General features: G+C 34.2%; 3 protein-coding genes and 1 long non-coding RNA gene across 4 annotated transcripts; all 4 read right to left on the bottom strand.

The window, feature by feature from the left end:
- Window positions 1–335: 335 nt before the first annotated feature.
- On the bottom strand, window positions 336–1,334 carry LOC107416411 (metalloendoproteinase 1). The gene has a single exon (XM_016024901.2). The coding sequence runs from the start codon at window positions 1,332–1,334 to the stop codon at window positions 336–338; it is 999 nt and encodes a 332-aa protein (XP_015880387.2).
- A 1,930-nt stretch (window positions 1,335–3,264) lies between these two features.
- Window positions 3,265–4,233, bottom strand: LOC107416410 (metalloendoproteinase 1-MMP). Its single transcript, XM_016024899.2, has one exon. It carries the CDS (start codon window positions 4,231–4,233, stop codon window positions 3,265–3,267), a length of 969 nt encoding a protein of 322 aa, XP_015880385.2.
- Window positions 4,234–12,936: 8,703 nt separating this feature from the next.
- Window positions 12,937–13,896, bottom strand: LOC107416409 (metalloendoproteinase 3-MMP). Its single transcript, XM_060816825.1, has one exon. The coding sequence runs from the start codon at window positions 13,894–13,896 to the stop codon at window positions 12,937–12,939; it is 960 nt and encodes a 319-aa protein (XP_060672808.1).
- Window positions 13,897–14,916: 1,020 nt separating this feature from the next.
- LOC132803466 (uncharacterized) lies at window positions 14,917–16,927 on the bottom strand. Its single transcript, XR_009638736.1, has 3 exons — window positions 16,485–16,927; window positions 16,312–16,372; window positions 14,917–15,128 (listed from the first exon to the last, which is right to left on the bottom strand). It is a non-coding gene; the product is annotated as an uncharacterized LOC132803466 (long non-coding RNA).

Below are 16,927 nucleotides of genomic sequence, written 5' to 3'. Positions count from 1 at the left end.
ATAAACAAACGATTACACTGTTTATCTAACAAAGACTTTTTCAGTAGAATTATGTACTTTACTGATCCATATAATTTATTTAATAAATCCAACAATTAATTAAAAGAAATTAACGTTTTAAATACGTACTCAAAGAAAATTCATGGTTCTTTATATCTCAATTATTAAAGAATAAAAACAGACAAGCTTTTATATATTCATACTGACAACTTATTAAACATTTATGAATACATAGAAATTATCCCATCAGATAGTATTATCCAAATAAAAGATAACATTTTATTTATATAAATATATATATATATATAATTTAAAAATACTCCAAATTTGATCCTTTATTGTTCTGCATACAAAGCCTGTATGCCTGCAATATCATCTTCGGTCAAAAATCTCCTGGTAATTCCAGCTTGAAGAGAGGAAAACATAACAGCATTGGGATCTGAACTATGGAGAAGTCCAAGAAGATGCCCAATTTCATGCAAAATTAGCGAAATCAAGTCATATTGGTCCGGCCCTGGTGGGTTGAAGGTTATAAAGTCCTCTGCATCTAGGTGCAATCTACCATCAGTTGGGGCAAAAGCATGACCTAAAAGGTTACCAGTGCCATCAAAAGGCCTACCATCCCCATGATCGCCGAAAAAGTAACCAATTTTAATGTCGGATGGTACGTCTACTTGAAGTAATTCCTCAAACGTGAATTTGCTGTGAAATGCCCATTCCGCAAATGCTGCTGAGGAAGCTGCGCGCAAATCTTCCTGTGGAATCGGTTCAACAACGGAGTTGAATGTGTAGTTCAGATGGGTTTTGTCAGATGGCCATTTTGGATTTCCATCAAAAAATGAGTAGAGAGAACCTTCGTTGATATTGAGCAAGAAATCATCGTTTGCACTAATATTTGTATGATGGTGTTCACCATTATTCTTGTTACTGATACTCTTGAAACGTAGACCAGTATCAGGAACTCCGCACCGTGCTTTTGCGGCTTCATTAAGGGTATCAATATCAAGCTTCCCTGTAATCTTCAAATGATAATTTCTTTGGTACAGTTTGACTGCGGACTCCAAAACGTCGTCGAAGTAGTCCTTATTTAAGGTGGTGGTTTCGCTGTTGTAGTTCAAGTATCCCAGTCTCTGAAGGTAGAGTCTGAGATGGTGAAGATTTTCGTGTGTCTGACCCTTGCTCAGTCCCTCTAGGGTACTGAGAAGGGTGTTGAAGGATTGTGGATTCTTGTGCCTCAAACTTCTTGAGAGAACTACAAGAGGCAGCTGTTGAACTAAAAGGAAAAGAACGAAAGCCATCAAAGAAGAAGAGATGAAGATGGTATTAGCAGCCATTGATTACAACTCCTTTTTCCTCTGTAAAAATAATCACAAAGATACAGTACTGAAGTCTTTTCAATGAAGAGGTTGATGGGGGAGAAACAATATATGCGGCTAATTTATAGAGAATTATTTTCAATCTATTAGAATAGGAACTATTTTTTTTTTTTTTTTTTTTTTGGTCTGGCAAAATGAAATGATCATCCACATTTTTATTTGTTTTTGGGTCAAGAAATCACCAGCACTTTTTTGGCACGGGACAATTTGAGGAAGCAATTGAAAATTTGATTTGTCAATTTGTCACAATGCTAAGAACGTACCATAATTTCCTTAAAATATTTTGCCATATATAATAATGATGTATATATATATATATACTGCATTTGCATTGTCTAGCTAGATACTATTTTATTTTATTTTTTTGGTAAAAAAACTCATATTTTGCTGAGATAATTTCATACATCAGATACTGACAAATATTTCTACTTTATTCTTACAATTGCTATTGACTATTTTTGACAGAATCTTTTTTTTTTTTTTTTTTAAGGGTCCAAGACAAAATCTAACTCATCTAAAAATTCTTGTAAGAATTGGAAAAAGTGGGGGGAAAAAAAAAAAGCCAAAAAAAGACAAAAACAAAAACAAAACATAAAGGCAACAATCCTATGCCGCTTAACCAGCTTTATTTGTCAATAAATATATATAATTGGTATATTATTATTATTATTATTATTATTAGGGATTGCTCTATATTTTTTGTAACTATACTAGAAATATGTACAAATTCTAAGAAATTAAAAATTAAGAAAATAATAATTACAAAACCATCTGTATTGGCGTTATTTATCGACTCTATCAAATTGATATAGCAAAAAATAAAATAAATACATTTACAAAAGTTATCTATTTCAGATAATGTAACTCGTCAAAATAATCTCTATTATTATATTTTTCAAAAACTTATAAATAAATAAATCAATCAATTGTTATTATTTTTTAAGAATATATACACACACACAATATATATACATAGCATTAATTAATTGAAATATAGATACAAGCATTAGAAGATGATTTTTAAGTTGAATGAGTTGACATTTATGCCACATGGACTAGCCTTTCCAACCTGTGCCAATTCAATGACGTATTGAAGATGCTGATCATTCTCATTTAATATATATGAGAACGAGAAATCTAAGTCAGTACTTATATATCTTATTTGAATTTTACACAATGGGACTTCCTTTTTGGATGGTCCTCATTGCAGAATAACTACTTATCTTATTTCAAAATCTAAAAATGAGTTGTTGTTCTTATCTCATATGAATATCCTTGCTCAAAATTAAACGTTTATGGTAAAGGAAAATTCCTCAAAATCTATTTTTCCCCACATGATGAGTTTGAGCAAATTCATCCAACACTATCAACAAATAAGAATGATCTAAATGTTTAATTTTCCTATAATACAGAATTTATATTCACAATAGGATGAGAACTTTAACGTATGATAATTAGTTTTTTTAATGGAAAATTATGATAGTTATTTGTACGCTGTAATAATTAAAAGAGAAAGATCATATATATTTAACACTATCAAGATTACCTGCTGTCTTCTCTATTCCAGCTATATTTAGTAAATAACTTAAGTATGATCACAGGCATACTTTTTCAATATAATTATGTACTTAGCTGACCCATATGATTTATTTAATGATATCTAAAAATTAATTAAAAGAAATTAATGATTTTAAGTACGTACTCAAAGAAAATTCATAGCTCTATCTCAATTATTAAAGAAAAATAAAAACAAACAAGCTTTTGTATATTGATACTGATAATAAATATTTGTGAATACATAGGAAATTATGAAGAGATTATTACTCTCCAAATGATAGATAACATTTTATTTATATATATAACTTAAAAATACTCCAAATTAAATTCATTATTGCTCTGCATATAAAGCCTGTATGCCTGCAATATCATCAGGGGTCAAAGTTCTCTTGACAGCTTCGGGTGTATATCTGGCAAACATAACGGCCTCGGGATCTGCACTATGTGCAAGTCCAAGAACATGCCCAAGTTCATGCAAAGTCACCCAAAACAAATCAATTTGGTCAGTCGGTGTTGGGCTTTCTAAGCTCCAAGTCTCACCTCCATCAATGTGCAATAGACCAGCAGACGGGGCAAACGCATGAGCTAAAACGCCACCTTTGCCATCAAAAGGAGCACCATCCCCATGATCACCAACAAAGAAACCAATCGAGATGTCGGTTGCTGAACCCCTTTCCTCAAATGTGAATTGGCTATTCGCCGCCCATTGTGCAAATGCCTGTGAGGAAACTGAACTTAAATCTTCCTGTGGAACTGGTTGAACAGCGGATTCGAACGAGTATGTCAGTAGGAATGTGTTCCATTTCGGATTTCCATCAAAAAATGCATAGAGAGAACGATCCTTGATGGTCAAGAAATCGGCCTCGTCTACGTTAATATTTTTATGATCATGACCACTATCGTTCTTATTGATATTCTTAAAACGTATACCAGTATCAGGAACCCCACACCGTGGAAGTGTGGTTTCCTTAATGGTCTCAAAGTCAAGCTTCCCTGTAATCTTCAAATGATAATTTCTTTGATACAGTTTGATTGCAGACTCCAAAGCGTCGTCGAAGTAGTCCTCGTTTAAGGTGGTTTCATTTTGGTTTAAGTATCCGAATCTTTTGAGGTATTGTCTGATGTAATGGAGATTTTTGTCTGTCTGACCTTTGCTTAGTCCCTCTAGACTGAAAAGGGTGTTCAAGGATTGTGGGTTTTCATGCTTCAAACTTCTTGACATAACTACTAGAGGCTGATGGAATATAAGAAAGGCAATGAAAACCCTTAAAGAATGAGTGAAAATGGTATTAAAAGCCATTGGAACTACTTTTTTACCTTTATGAAAATACTCACAAAGGTATACTACTAAAACTCTTTTTCATGAAGAGGTTGATGGGAGAGAGACAATATATGCATGCTAATTTATAGAGAATTTTCAATCTATTAGAATTGGAATTATATCTTTTTTTTTTTGTTTTTGTATCTGTTTTATTTGGCAAGACTAATCTTTTTTTTGCGGGACAGTTTGAGGAAGCAATTGAAAATTTGAGTTGTCAATTTGCTATAACGCTAAGTAAGTATTATGATTTCCTTATAATATTTTGCATTATATAACAACATATAGTATATATAGCATATGCATTGTCTAGATAACTTTTATTTTGGGTAAAAACCCATATCATGGTAACAAAAATCCAATCATTCTCACAATTGCGATTCACTATTATTTACAAAATCTTTCTTTTTTTCCTTTTGGTCAAAGTAAAAATCTAATTTGATAGACTCATGATCTTCTCTCTTTTTTATCATTAATGGTCGCTTGGCTTTCACTCCTTGTATGAAATATAATGTATGATGATTAATTTGATTCTCTCAATCAACAAAATAATTATCCAAAAAATTCTTCTAAGAATTGGAAAGCGTGAAAAAGAAAAAAGAAAACAAAACGACAACGATCTTCTTTGAAGGATATACCACTTAGGCTTAATTTGGGTTGCGATAAATTATGAAAGAATCAATAAAAGTTTTAATGAAACAACAATTAATTTTTCTTGACAATCTTATTTGATAAAGTTATTTTAAGACTGTTAAAAATTACAAAATTAAAATTTGAGTATTGTGTAAAAAACCTACTTCACTACTGTAATTGCACATTATAACCAATAAATATTACTATATATAAATGGGTGAAAAATAATTTTATTATTAATTAAAAGATATAATAATAATTTTAATTTAAAAATCATGATTATGTCAGAAGGAAATTCTAATAGACTAACTCTACCAATTTCTTAAATTCTAACTTTTAAAGATATGGATTGTTAAAAAATTTAAATCTATAAATTTATCAAACACTATATTTTAATGAAAATTTTTTCTATAATCCAAAAATGGATGTTTAAAAGAAGCCACAAACACATAACCTAATTTAGTTGTCAATACAATGTGTATAATTAATGTTTTTTTTTGTTTATTATTATTATTATTATAGAGGGAGGTATTTGAACTCGGTTGATGAGAAAACAGTGTGGTATTGGTTTTTAAAAAAAATCTATTTGATCAAAAGTGTCAGTACCCGCATGACCATATTTTTATATCTCCTGGTGAACATACCTAAAAATTAGATGGATATATCTTGGACTAAATTATTTTAAATGCAATCCAATCAAATTTAGTTGAAATTGTAACACCCCGTCCCGAACCATGTCGGAAATTTTTGCACGTTGACCGTTGACCGTTGACCGAATGGGTCAAAAGTTAACTTTTTGATCCGGTTGGAATTCTAGGTTGACTGAGATACTGTTACGAAGTACACGTTGGCATGAGTTCGTAGACTGGTAGCACGTTGAAAACGGAGCTACGGTTGGAAAGTTTTGAGCAAAACAAGTTGAGGTCCAAACTGTCCAAGGGGTACCGGAGTTGACTTTTTATTCATGCAAGGTTGAGTTTTGACTCATGCATGGTTGTGAAGTGCTCGTCGATACGAGTCCGTAGACTAGCGGCACGTCCGATTTGGACATGTGGTTTGAAAGTTATGGACCTGTAAAGTTTTTCAAATACCATATTATTTTAATATTATTTTTACACGCATAACGATGTGCCACGTGTGACTTATTGAAGGTGATCATGTGTCACCATGGTGAAATGCCACATGTCAACCATGTGTAAAAATCAAATTGTTTTATTATTATTTTAAATAATAATATTATTATTAATATTATTTGATTATTTAATTATTTCTTTTTATTTTTATTTTTCCTTTTTCTTTTTCTTTTTCTTTTCTTTTTTCTTTTTTTTTTCTTTCCCCACGTGGGAAAAAAGGGCCAAGGGCCCGACTCCTGTTCTTCTTCTTCCTTTTCTTCTTCTTTCTTTCTTTCTTTCTTTCTTTCTTTCTCTCCCGTCCGTCTCTCTCTCTCCCGTGTTTTTAAATTCCGACCACCCATACAGTACACGCGCCGGCCAGTGACATGCGGAAGGAGGAGGCGAGCTCGGCTGCCAATTTTCACGGTGACCGGCCGCCGGACGCGCGCCGATCGGGCCGGAGAAGCCGCCGGCCCGCAAAATTTCTCTCTCCTCTTTTCTTGTGTTTTCCGGCCAGCCCAATCTAAATTGAGCCTCCTCTCCCCCTATTTTGGGTCCCCTGAGTTCAAAAATGGCCTCCAATCTCAAAAATTCGAAGCGGTGTGCGAGATACGAGGGATTGAAAACCGGCCGAAACTTTCCGACCACCTCCGGCGAAATTGGGGTCGATGGAGACCGGATTGGTGATCCTTGTTCTACGAGCTTCGATTCGGTATATCATTCGCCTATTTTGGATAACGTTTGTATTTGACCCCACGGGTACCGGGTATTATTTACCCGAATAAAATATTAATTTATTTGACTGTCTGTGAATTTTGTTCTAGGAGCACCGGTAAGTCGTAGAATTGATCCCCTGGTGGATCATGGGTTAATTGCGTGCTCTAGGTGAGTGACCCACCTTCAAATTAATTTTGGGAATTTAATTGATGAATATATTATGTGTGTGATTTAAATATTTGGAATTTAAATTCTATGTGCCAAATATCTATTCAATTTATTGTGGAATTATTTATGAATTTATTGGATTTAAGAAAATGCGCATTTTACAAATTTATGCCATGTGAAATTATTTTATGGTTTTAAGGATTTTGAAATTGGTGTGGTTTTAATGGTAAATTGGGCATGATTTGATTTTCAAATATTTCAAAGAAAATATTTGGTTATGTTGGTGATTTCAATTTTTATAAAATATGCCCATGAAATATTTTGAGATTTGATTATGATATTTCGAGAAATTATTTATGCTTGGAAAAATGTGGATATTTGAATTGATGGATTTTGGGAGTTGGTGGATTTGAAAATCATGGAATTTATGGTATTGATTATAAAGAAATTGTGGAGAATTTTCCGGTTCAAGCGGATGGATTATGCCCGCTATGCTTATGAAAAATGTGAAATTTGTGTTATAATTTAAATTTGCGGATTTTATGATTTTTAGATGCACCGTGCACGTATTGGTGTTCTGATTATATGTGATATGGATATTGTGCACACGGATATGATTAGCGCACAGGTGGGTGTGAGTAGCGCGCAGGTGTTATTATGAGGGTGTCCTGTGGTTGCCATCGGATGAGGGTGGCCACCCCCCATGGCCGGGACACCAGGTTAGCAGCGGCGCAGTGGGACGCCACGCGACCGTATGCCGGTTTCTTTCTATAACCTCCTGTCTGGCGGTACCTCGGGACGCTGGGTACTGTTGGCGCCACTGGTATATAGTGGGTGCATCAACTGATTTTCAGAACTGTGTTTTAAAAATAAAATGTTTTTAAAGCTGTATTGGAATTTAGACTAATTACTACTGTTTCTGATATTTATTTGATGTCTTAGTTTTCGGGGCATATGAATAAAGGGTTTTGTGAAAATGTTTTAAAAGGGGAACCTTTCCAACTGAGAGAATTGTAAAGGTTTTGAGAGAAAATATTATTTCCAAATAATTATTATTTATATACCTATTACCGTGGTATTATATTGTATAGTAGATAGGGTCACTCACTGAGATGATTAGCATCTCACACTCTTAAATTCCGTTCCTCTAGGTACCAGGTTGTCGGTGTTTACTCGGAGCGGACTTGACCTTCCTCGCTGTTTTAGTTCGTGCAGTACCTTGTTCTTCTTTTACTGCAGTTGTAATATTTCTTTCACTCTTGCTGTATTCTATACGTTGTAGTATTTCATAAAGCTCTGTATACTGTATGGGACATTTATGTATTTAAATTGCACTGGATTACTGTATTTATTTTGGAGTGCTGAAATTTGTGGAACCAATTTGTAGTACTGTGGGAGGAATAAGGGGACAATTATAGAAGTGCGTTTTCAGTGCAGGGAATTTGTGGTAAGTAAATCCCTTAGGGGAGGCTCTACTGGATTTTCCGTTGGAGGGTTCGGTAGGGTTTCCCTGGGATCAGGGCTTGTCTAGGGTTCCGGTGGGGAACTTTGGACGGGTCCTGACAGAAATAATCTAATCTGATTGGATCAAATTTAAAACAGCTCAATTAGATCCAGATGCATCTCGTACCGGATCCTTAAATCCAACTAATTCTTTTTTTCCAAAAGTGCGAATGCGAAATAAAGCATTTATACATCTGGGATAGTACTAGAGGTGCTTGTGCAAAGCCCTTTTTTTTTTTTCAAATAATATATATTATAAACACGTAGTCATTTAATTTATAATTGAAAGAAATAGAAAGTTAATTGATCAAATAGCTGGAAAAGGCTTCAGAATATATGGCAAATTATTAATGTGGTGTGCCTCGATGTTGAAAGGAAGTTTCAAGTTGAAACTTTCTTACGTTGCACCTTTGTTTTCTTGGTCTTACAAGCTACATCGCATCTAATTATTAATTCTACACCTCCTTTACGAAATTAAAGGATTCTCATCAGAATGACTACTTATCTTATATTGAAATCTAAGAATGACTACTCATTTTATATCGAAATCTAAAAGTAGTTGTGTTAATTATCTCGTATCCTTGCTCAAAATTTGATGTTTTTGAAATACGGAATTTATTTTTGGAGTGTATTCATTAAAAAGATTTTTATCAACTTTTTTAAGTAACTGAATTTTGTAAATTTTGTAGATTATTTTTTTACTTTTATAGAATTTTAAATAATTATGAAAGATTCACATTGATTTTTATAGATTTCATTTTAAAGGATTTTGATAAACGTTTATTGACTTTCCCTAAAAAACAAATATTATTCTTAAAAGGATAGAAAAATTGTAAGTCACCTTAAAAGTAAAAAATTAGTTATGAAAATAGCAGTAAAAATTCATAAAAATAGAGAGACCATTTTACTTGTTGTACATGCTAACCATAAGTATAAAAATAATAATAATAATAAGAAGAAGAAGAAGAAGAAGAAGATGTAGCCAACCCTTTTTCAATACAAATCACAAATTCATTGCATTTTGTTATGTGTGTATAATTAAGAAAATACGTATATACATAATATAAATTATTTTTTATTAAAAAAAACAAAAATTGTTTGTCTAAGAACCTACAATAAAGAAAAATAGAACATAAAAAATGACCGCAAACTGTAAATTCATATGTTTTAACCAAATTAGAGTTTTAGAAGGATTAGTAAAATAAAATAAACACAACATGAAGAAAATTGATGAACAAAAGTGGATATAAGTGTGAAATCTATACATAAATAAGAAAATATTATTAATTATTTATTTATATTTACATATTTATATCAATATGAAAATTGAAAAAAATAAAAAAATAAAAAATAGGGTGCATTCCCAAGCCTCTTTAGTTTTTAATTTGGAGGATTTTAATTTGGAGGAAAGAAAAAAGAAATAGGATGTATTGTTAAAAGTTTTGGAGGTGGATGAAAGAGAATTTGTAAGTTGAGTGTTTTCATTTTTGAATCAAAAATCTATAAAAATCTAGATTTTTAAAAGTTAATAAAAGTCATTGACAATTTGAGTATTTCTAACTTTTATTAATTTTTAAAAAAACTTAATTGAATACAACATTTTTCAAAATCTTTAAAAGTCTATATTTGAACACCTCCGATTTTTACAAAGTTTTTTAAAGTTTGGATGGAATGCAACCCCAAAATAAGATGAGAAATGTTAATATATGATGATTAATTTTTTTAATGGAAAAATATGATATATAGTTGTACTACCGTAATAACTAAGAGAAAGATCATAGATAACATTATCCCGATGATAACATGCTTTCTCTTGTCCATTCCAGCTATATATTAACTTCAGTGGCGATCGCAAGCAGACATTTCTCATTATGATTATGTACTTAATTAATCCATATAATTTATTTAATAAATCCAACAACTAATTAAAAAGAAATGAATGTTTTAAATACTCAAAGAAAATTCATAATTCTATCACAATTATTAAAAAGAAAAATAAAAACAATCAAGCTTTTATTGATACCGATCATTAATTAAACATTTGTATGCACGGGAAATTATCCCAACAGAGAGATTAGTCTCCAACTAATGCGCGGTCACCCAATCATTATGTGCACATCATGACAACCATCATAATGTGCACATCATGTCAACAACAGACTGATATACACACACACACACACACACACACACATATATATATATATATATATGAATCTTGCCGAGAGACTAGTGGTAAGTACATTGTGGTGAGGGTTTGGGGCGAATTTTAGCAAGATTACATATATAATCTTACTACAAATTAAATCCAACACATATAGTTCTGCTATGTTGGCATACACCTGCAATATCATCAGGGGTCAAAGCTCTCCTAGGCAACTCCAGGTGTAGCTTGGGTAAACATAACAGCCTTCGGATCTGAACTCTGAGCAAGTCCAAGAAGATGCCCAATTTCATGCACAGTCGCCCAAACCAAACGATATTGGCCAGGCTGTGGTGGGCTTCTTAAGCTTTAAGTCTAATCTCCATCTAAATGCATACGGCAGAAGTTGGGGCAGTGGCATGAGCTGAAATGTCACCAGGACCATCAAAAGGAGAACCACCCCCATGATCACCAACAAAGAAACCAAGCCAAAGGTTGGATGGTAAACCCCCAATCTCCTCAATAGTGAATTTGCTATTTTTTGCCAATTCTGCAAAGCTTGCGAGGAAGCTGAGCGAAAATCTTCCGGAGGAACCGGGATGAACAGCGGCGTTGAATATGTATTTCAGATTGGTAAGTCAGTTGGCCATTTCGGATTTCCTTCAAAAAATGCATAGAGAGAACCATCATTGACATTGATCAAGAAATAATCATCAGCATTAATATTTGTATGATGATGATCACCATTATTATTAATAGTCTTAAAACGTAGATCAGTATATATCAGGAACTCCACACCGTTGAATTGTGCCTCGCTTAAGGGTATAAATATCAAGCTTCCTTGTAATCTTCAAATGATAATTTCAAACTGCGGACTCCAAAATGTAGTCAAAGTAGTCCTCGTTTAAGGCGGTTTCATTGTAGTTTAAGTTTCCGAATCTTTTGAGGTATTGTCTGAGCTAAGGGAGATTTTTGTCTGTCTGACATTTGCTTAGTCCCTCTAGACTGAAAAGGGTATTGAAGGATTGTGGGTTTTTGTGCTTCAAACTTCTTGACAGAACTACAAGAGTCTGGTGGACTATAACGAAGAGAAGAAGAAAATGGTATTAGAAGCCACTAAAACTACCTTCTTCTCTTCTTCTCTTTTTTTTTTTTTTTTTTTTTTTTTTTTTGTCTTTGTTAAAATACTCATAAAGTTATAGTACTGAAGTTCTTTTCCATGAAGAGGTTGGTGGAAGATAGACAATACATGCACGCTAATTTATAGAGAATTTTCAATTTATTAGAATTGGAATTTTATCTTTCTTTTTTTTTGTCATTTTGTCATTTTTTTTTTTTTTGATGTTATCTTTTATATGGTATCAACTTCATTTTTTGCTTTTTTTGGGGTCAAGAAATCACCATTCATCTTTTTGTGCCGTACAGTTTGAAGTTGCAATTGAAAATTTGAGTTGTCAATTTGTTAAAATACGAATTAGGTATCACAATTTCCTTAAAAATATAGGTACAGCAATATAAAAATATTAGAACTTCATTTGCATTGTCTAGATAATGAAAATGGAATTATAAGAGTCCATACATATAGGTCTCACTCTAGTGAGTTTTTAGTAACAAGTTGTATAAGCCATAAATGCATCTCAAATCTTAATCCATCTATGATCTAATAACAATAAAGGTCTTTATGATTTTATATTGGGACAGTTCTTGATCCTTGTAGAAAAATGACTTCTTATCCCAAAATTGAAAACTAAGAGTGTTTATAGTACTCAACTTACATCCTTGTTCCAAATTTGATGTTTTCGGTAAAAGAAAATTTCTCAAAAACTCTTTTTTCCTATGACGAATCTGACCAATTTCATCCAACACCATCAACAAATAAGTATGATCTAAAAGTTTAACTTTTCTATAATATAGAATTTGAATTCACATGAATAAATGAGACGTTTAATATGATAATTATTTTTTTTTTCTGGAAATTGAGTGGGTATGATTCATCAATCAATTAAATTCCAATTCCGACCTAAGTTTAATTTGATAAGTGGATCGGGAATTTGATTAGTTCATGACTAAGTTATTATGAACCCTGAAGTTATAATGAACCCTGAATGACGTAAGGCAAGAAGAGATATGATTGATGAGCAATACTGCATCGCTCAAAAAGGAGTTGATGAAGTGACATGCTTCTTATAAGGCATTTTGGACAAGCAAGTGGTCTTTAGGCCAAGAACAAAACTGTTCGAGAATATCATACTTAGAAAAATAAAAGCAAACAAGCTTTTATTGATACTCATCATTACATAAACATTTGTGAATACATAGGAAATCGTCCCATCAAAGATTGCTCTCCGAATAAAAGATAAACTATATATATGTTTTACATGCTCCAAATTAAATCCAAATATTGCTTTTCTACGGGGTGGCATACAAAGCCTGTATGCCTGCAATATCATCAGGGGTCAAAGCTCTCCTAGCAACTCCAGGTGTAACTTGGGCAAACATAACAGCATTGGGATCTGAACTGTGTGCAAGTCCGAGAAGATGCCCAATTTCATGCATAGTCACCCAAACTATATCAATCTGGCCAGGAGGTGGTGGGCTTAAGCTCCAAGCCTCAGCTCCATCCAAGTGCAATCTTCCGTAAGTTGGTGCAAATGCATGAGCTAAAACGTTTAAAGGACCATCGAAGGGATGACCATCCCCGTGATCACCAACAAAGAAACCAAGCCTAAGGTCGGACACTGCACCCTCCCGAACTTCCGCAAATGTGAATTTACTGTTTCTAGTCCACTCTGCAAATGCTTGTGAGGAAGCAGAGCTTAAATCTTCCTGTGGAATTGGATGAACAGCGGAGATGAATGTGTATGTGAGATGGGTTTTTTCAGCTGGCCATTTGGGATTTCCATCAAAGAATTTATAGAGAGAACTGTTTTTGATAAATAGGAAATCGGGGTCGTCGTCTCCATTATTTGTATGATCACCATTATTAATGCTCTTAAAACGTAACCCAATATCTGGAAATCCACACCGTGGATTTGCAGCTTTCTTAACGGTATCAAAATCAAGCTTCCCTGTAACCTTCAAATGATAATTCCTCTGATACAGTTTGACTGCGGACTCCAAAACTTCGTCGAAGTAGTTCCCGTTTAAGGTGGTTTCCTTGTAGTTCAAGTAACCGAACCTTTTGAGGTACTGTCTGAGGTAAGGAAGATTTTTGTCTGTCTGACCTTTGCTTAGTCCCTCTAGACTGAGAAGCGTGTTGAAGGATTGTGGATTTTTGTGCTCCAAACACCTTGACAGAACTAGAAAAGGCAGGTGGACGATCAGAAAGACAAGGAAAGCCTTCAAACAATTGGTGGTATTAGCAGCCATTATAACTCTTTCTTTAATTTCCTAGTTCTAGTGAAGTTTGGTTGATGGAAGAGACAATATAAGCATGCTAATTTATATAGAATTTTCCATCTAATTAGAATAGGAATCATACCTTATTCTTCCTTTCTTTTTTTTTCTTTCTTTTTTAGGGTTAATCTCTTAACTGGTCGGACTAAATCAAATAACGCTGCCTTTCTTTGTAACAATTGGAAAAAAAATGAGTTGTCAATTTGTTATCATGCTCTAAGATAATGTGTCATTAGTTGGATAGGATTAGGAATTGGAAAATAGAGACCGAAGATGGTAAGTATAATATTACCCCTATTGTGACAAAATAATGTACATCGAAGATTTCTACTTTTAGCCGTCAAATTTAAATACGTAGCCACTATAAATTTAAATTATATATTATATATAGCAAGGGATTGATATGTATAACTCGCATTTCCAAAATAAGATCTATCACAGCACTACTTTTTTTTTTTTTCAATGAATAAAATCAACTATCTTAAATAAGAAACAAAAAACTAATTATGTATATTAATGTTTATTTTATAGCTACACCCAAAAAAATAATATTTGTTTTATGGAAATTTTAAGTTTTGTTCGACTTGGGAAGAAAGGTGTGACATCACATTAGACAAGAGCATTGAACCATATTGGCGTTTCAGTCATAATTATATATCTTCAAATTTAATTTGCAGCAAATTTTGCAAAATCATACAAAAAACATATAGCCATTGTAAAGTAATTGTTTGAAAGCAGCTCATATGTTGTTTGATATATCCTTTGGCATATACATATATATGTCAGGACCCGTCCAGAATTCCTTACCCGGAACCCTAGACAAGCCCTGATCCCAGGAAACCCTACCGGACCCTCCAACGGAAAATCCGACAGAGCCTCCCCTAAGGGATTTACTTACCACAAACTACCTGCACTGAAAACACACTTCAAAAATATCCCCTTATTCCTCCCACAAACTACAAACTGGTTCCACAAATTGCAGCACTTCAAAAATAAAACAACAGCAGCAACCCAGTGCATAAAGAACAACCACACGTCCAATACAGTATACAGAGCATTTTACAGTTACATGCGGAATTTATAAAATGACAGATACGGAAATAATACATGACAGAGAGGAGAAAAGGGAAGAAAAACTTCTTGAACCTTCGGCAACGAACTGAGACGTTGGGCTCGCCCGGACAATCAACGTCTCCAACCTGGACCTAGGGGAACGGAATTTAAGAGTGTGAGATGCTAATCATCTCAGTGAGTGACCCTATCTACTATACAATATAATACCACGGTAATACAGTAGATAGATAATGATTAAATGGGAAAATAATAATTTCTCTCAAAACCCTTACAATTCTCTCAGTTGGAAAAGTTCCCCTTTTAAAACATTTTCACAAAACCCTTGTACGTACTTCCCAAAAACCAAGGAACCAAACGAATTAATAAACAACAAATAAACAAATAAATACCCCAAATATAAATAAACTGCAATAAATTATAATAAATCATTTTAGAACACCTTTGGGGTTTTAAACTTTAATTGCAATTTACACCGACAATTACACCTGACGCACCACACCATATACCGGTGATGCCCTCCGATACCCAGCGTCCCGAGCACCGACTGGCGGGAGGTTAAAGAGAGAAACCTGCAGTGGTCACTTCGGCGTCCCGACAGTACCGACTGCTAAAAACCATCACCCGGCCAAGGAGGGGGGCGGCTGTGGCCAATAACCTTGCCTGCCCACGGTCCAATGGCAACTCACGGGTGAAGTAATAACCGCACGCTAAACCATATAATAACCGCGTGCTAAACCACGTGTCCATACACCATACACCAGAACACCAATACTGTATGAGTGCGTCTAAAAATAAACATAAACAACCAACCGTACCGTTTTTCCAAAAACCACCGTGGGAAGTATACCAAAATTTCACAAAACACCATCCCACATATTTTATCCAATCACCCGGTACGAAACAGCGATAACAACAAACCACAATTTTCTCGAAATACAAAATGCAACCATAAAAATACCGCGGGCATAATTTATAAAATTTAACCAAATATTTTCACAAAATATTTAACCTCATTATGTCCGAAAAATTAAATTTAAAACCACGTACAAATACCACCAAAATTCACTTTGCTCATGCATAATAAATTAAACAACAATATAATTCATAATTAAATCACCATAAAATAATAATCGGGAATTTCTTAATGATCCCAAAATTTCCATTTATTACCAATGGTAAATATATATATAAAATAATATTTTTCCCGATTATATTTAAAATACACCACATGAGCACAATTTTACAGATACCAAATTAATACCACATAAATACAATTAATTACCCCGAAAATATTTTTAAAGGTGGGTCACTCACCTGGAGCACGCAATTAACCCACGATCCACTACGGGATCAATTCTACGACTCACCGGTGCTCCTAGAACAAAATTCACAGACAGTCAAATAAATTAATATTTTAATCGGGTAAATAATACCCGGTACCCGGGGGTCAAAACACAAACTTTAACCAAAATGGTCGAATGATATACCGAATCGAAGCTCGTGGAACGAGGATCACCAATCCGGTCTCCATCGACCCCAATTCCGCCGGAGGTGGCCGGAATTTGGTCGGGAAGTTTCGGCCGGTGTTCACTTCCCCATATCTCGCAAACCGCTTCGAATTTCTGGGATTGGAGGCCATTTTTGGATTCAGAGGACCCAAAATAGGGGGATAGGAGGCTCAATTGGGAGTGGGCTGGCCGGAAAACACAAGAAAAGATGAGAGAGAAACTTGGCCGGCCGGCGGCTTCTCCGGCCCGATCGGCGCGCGTCCGGCGGCGGCTGGCCGTGAAACTTGGCGGCCGAGCTCGCCTCCTCCTTCCGCACGTCACTGGCCGGCGCGTGTACTGTGTAGGTGGCCGGAATTCAAAAACACGGGAGAGAGAGAGGGACGGCCGGTGGGGAGAAAAAAAATAACTGTTGCGTGCTTGGT

The sequence above is a fragment of the Ziziphus jujuba genome, chromosome 4 (assembly GCF_031755915.1).
Source record: "Ziziphus jujuba cultivar Dongzao chromosome 4, ASM3175591v1".
Taxonomy (NCBI): Eukaryota; Viridiplantae; Streptophyta; class Magnoliopsida; order Rosales; family Rhamnaceae; genus Ziziphus; species Ziziphus jujuba.
The sequence above is the reverse complement of the archived record's forward strand: the minus strand, read 5'-3'. Positions and strand labels throughout refer to the sequence as shown.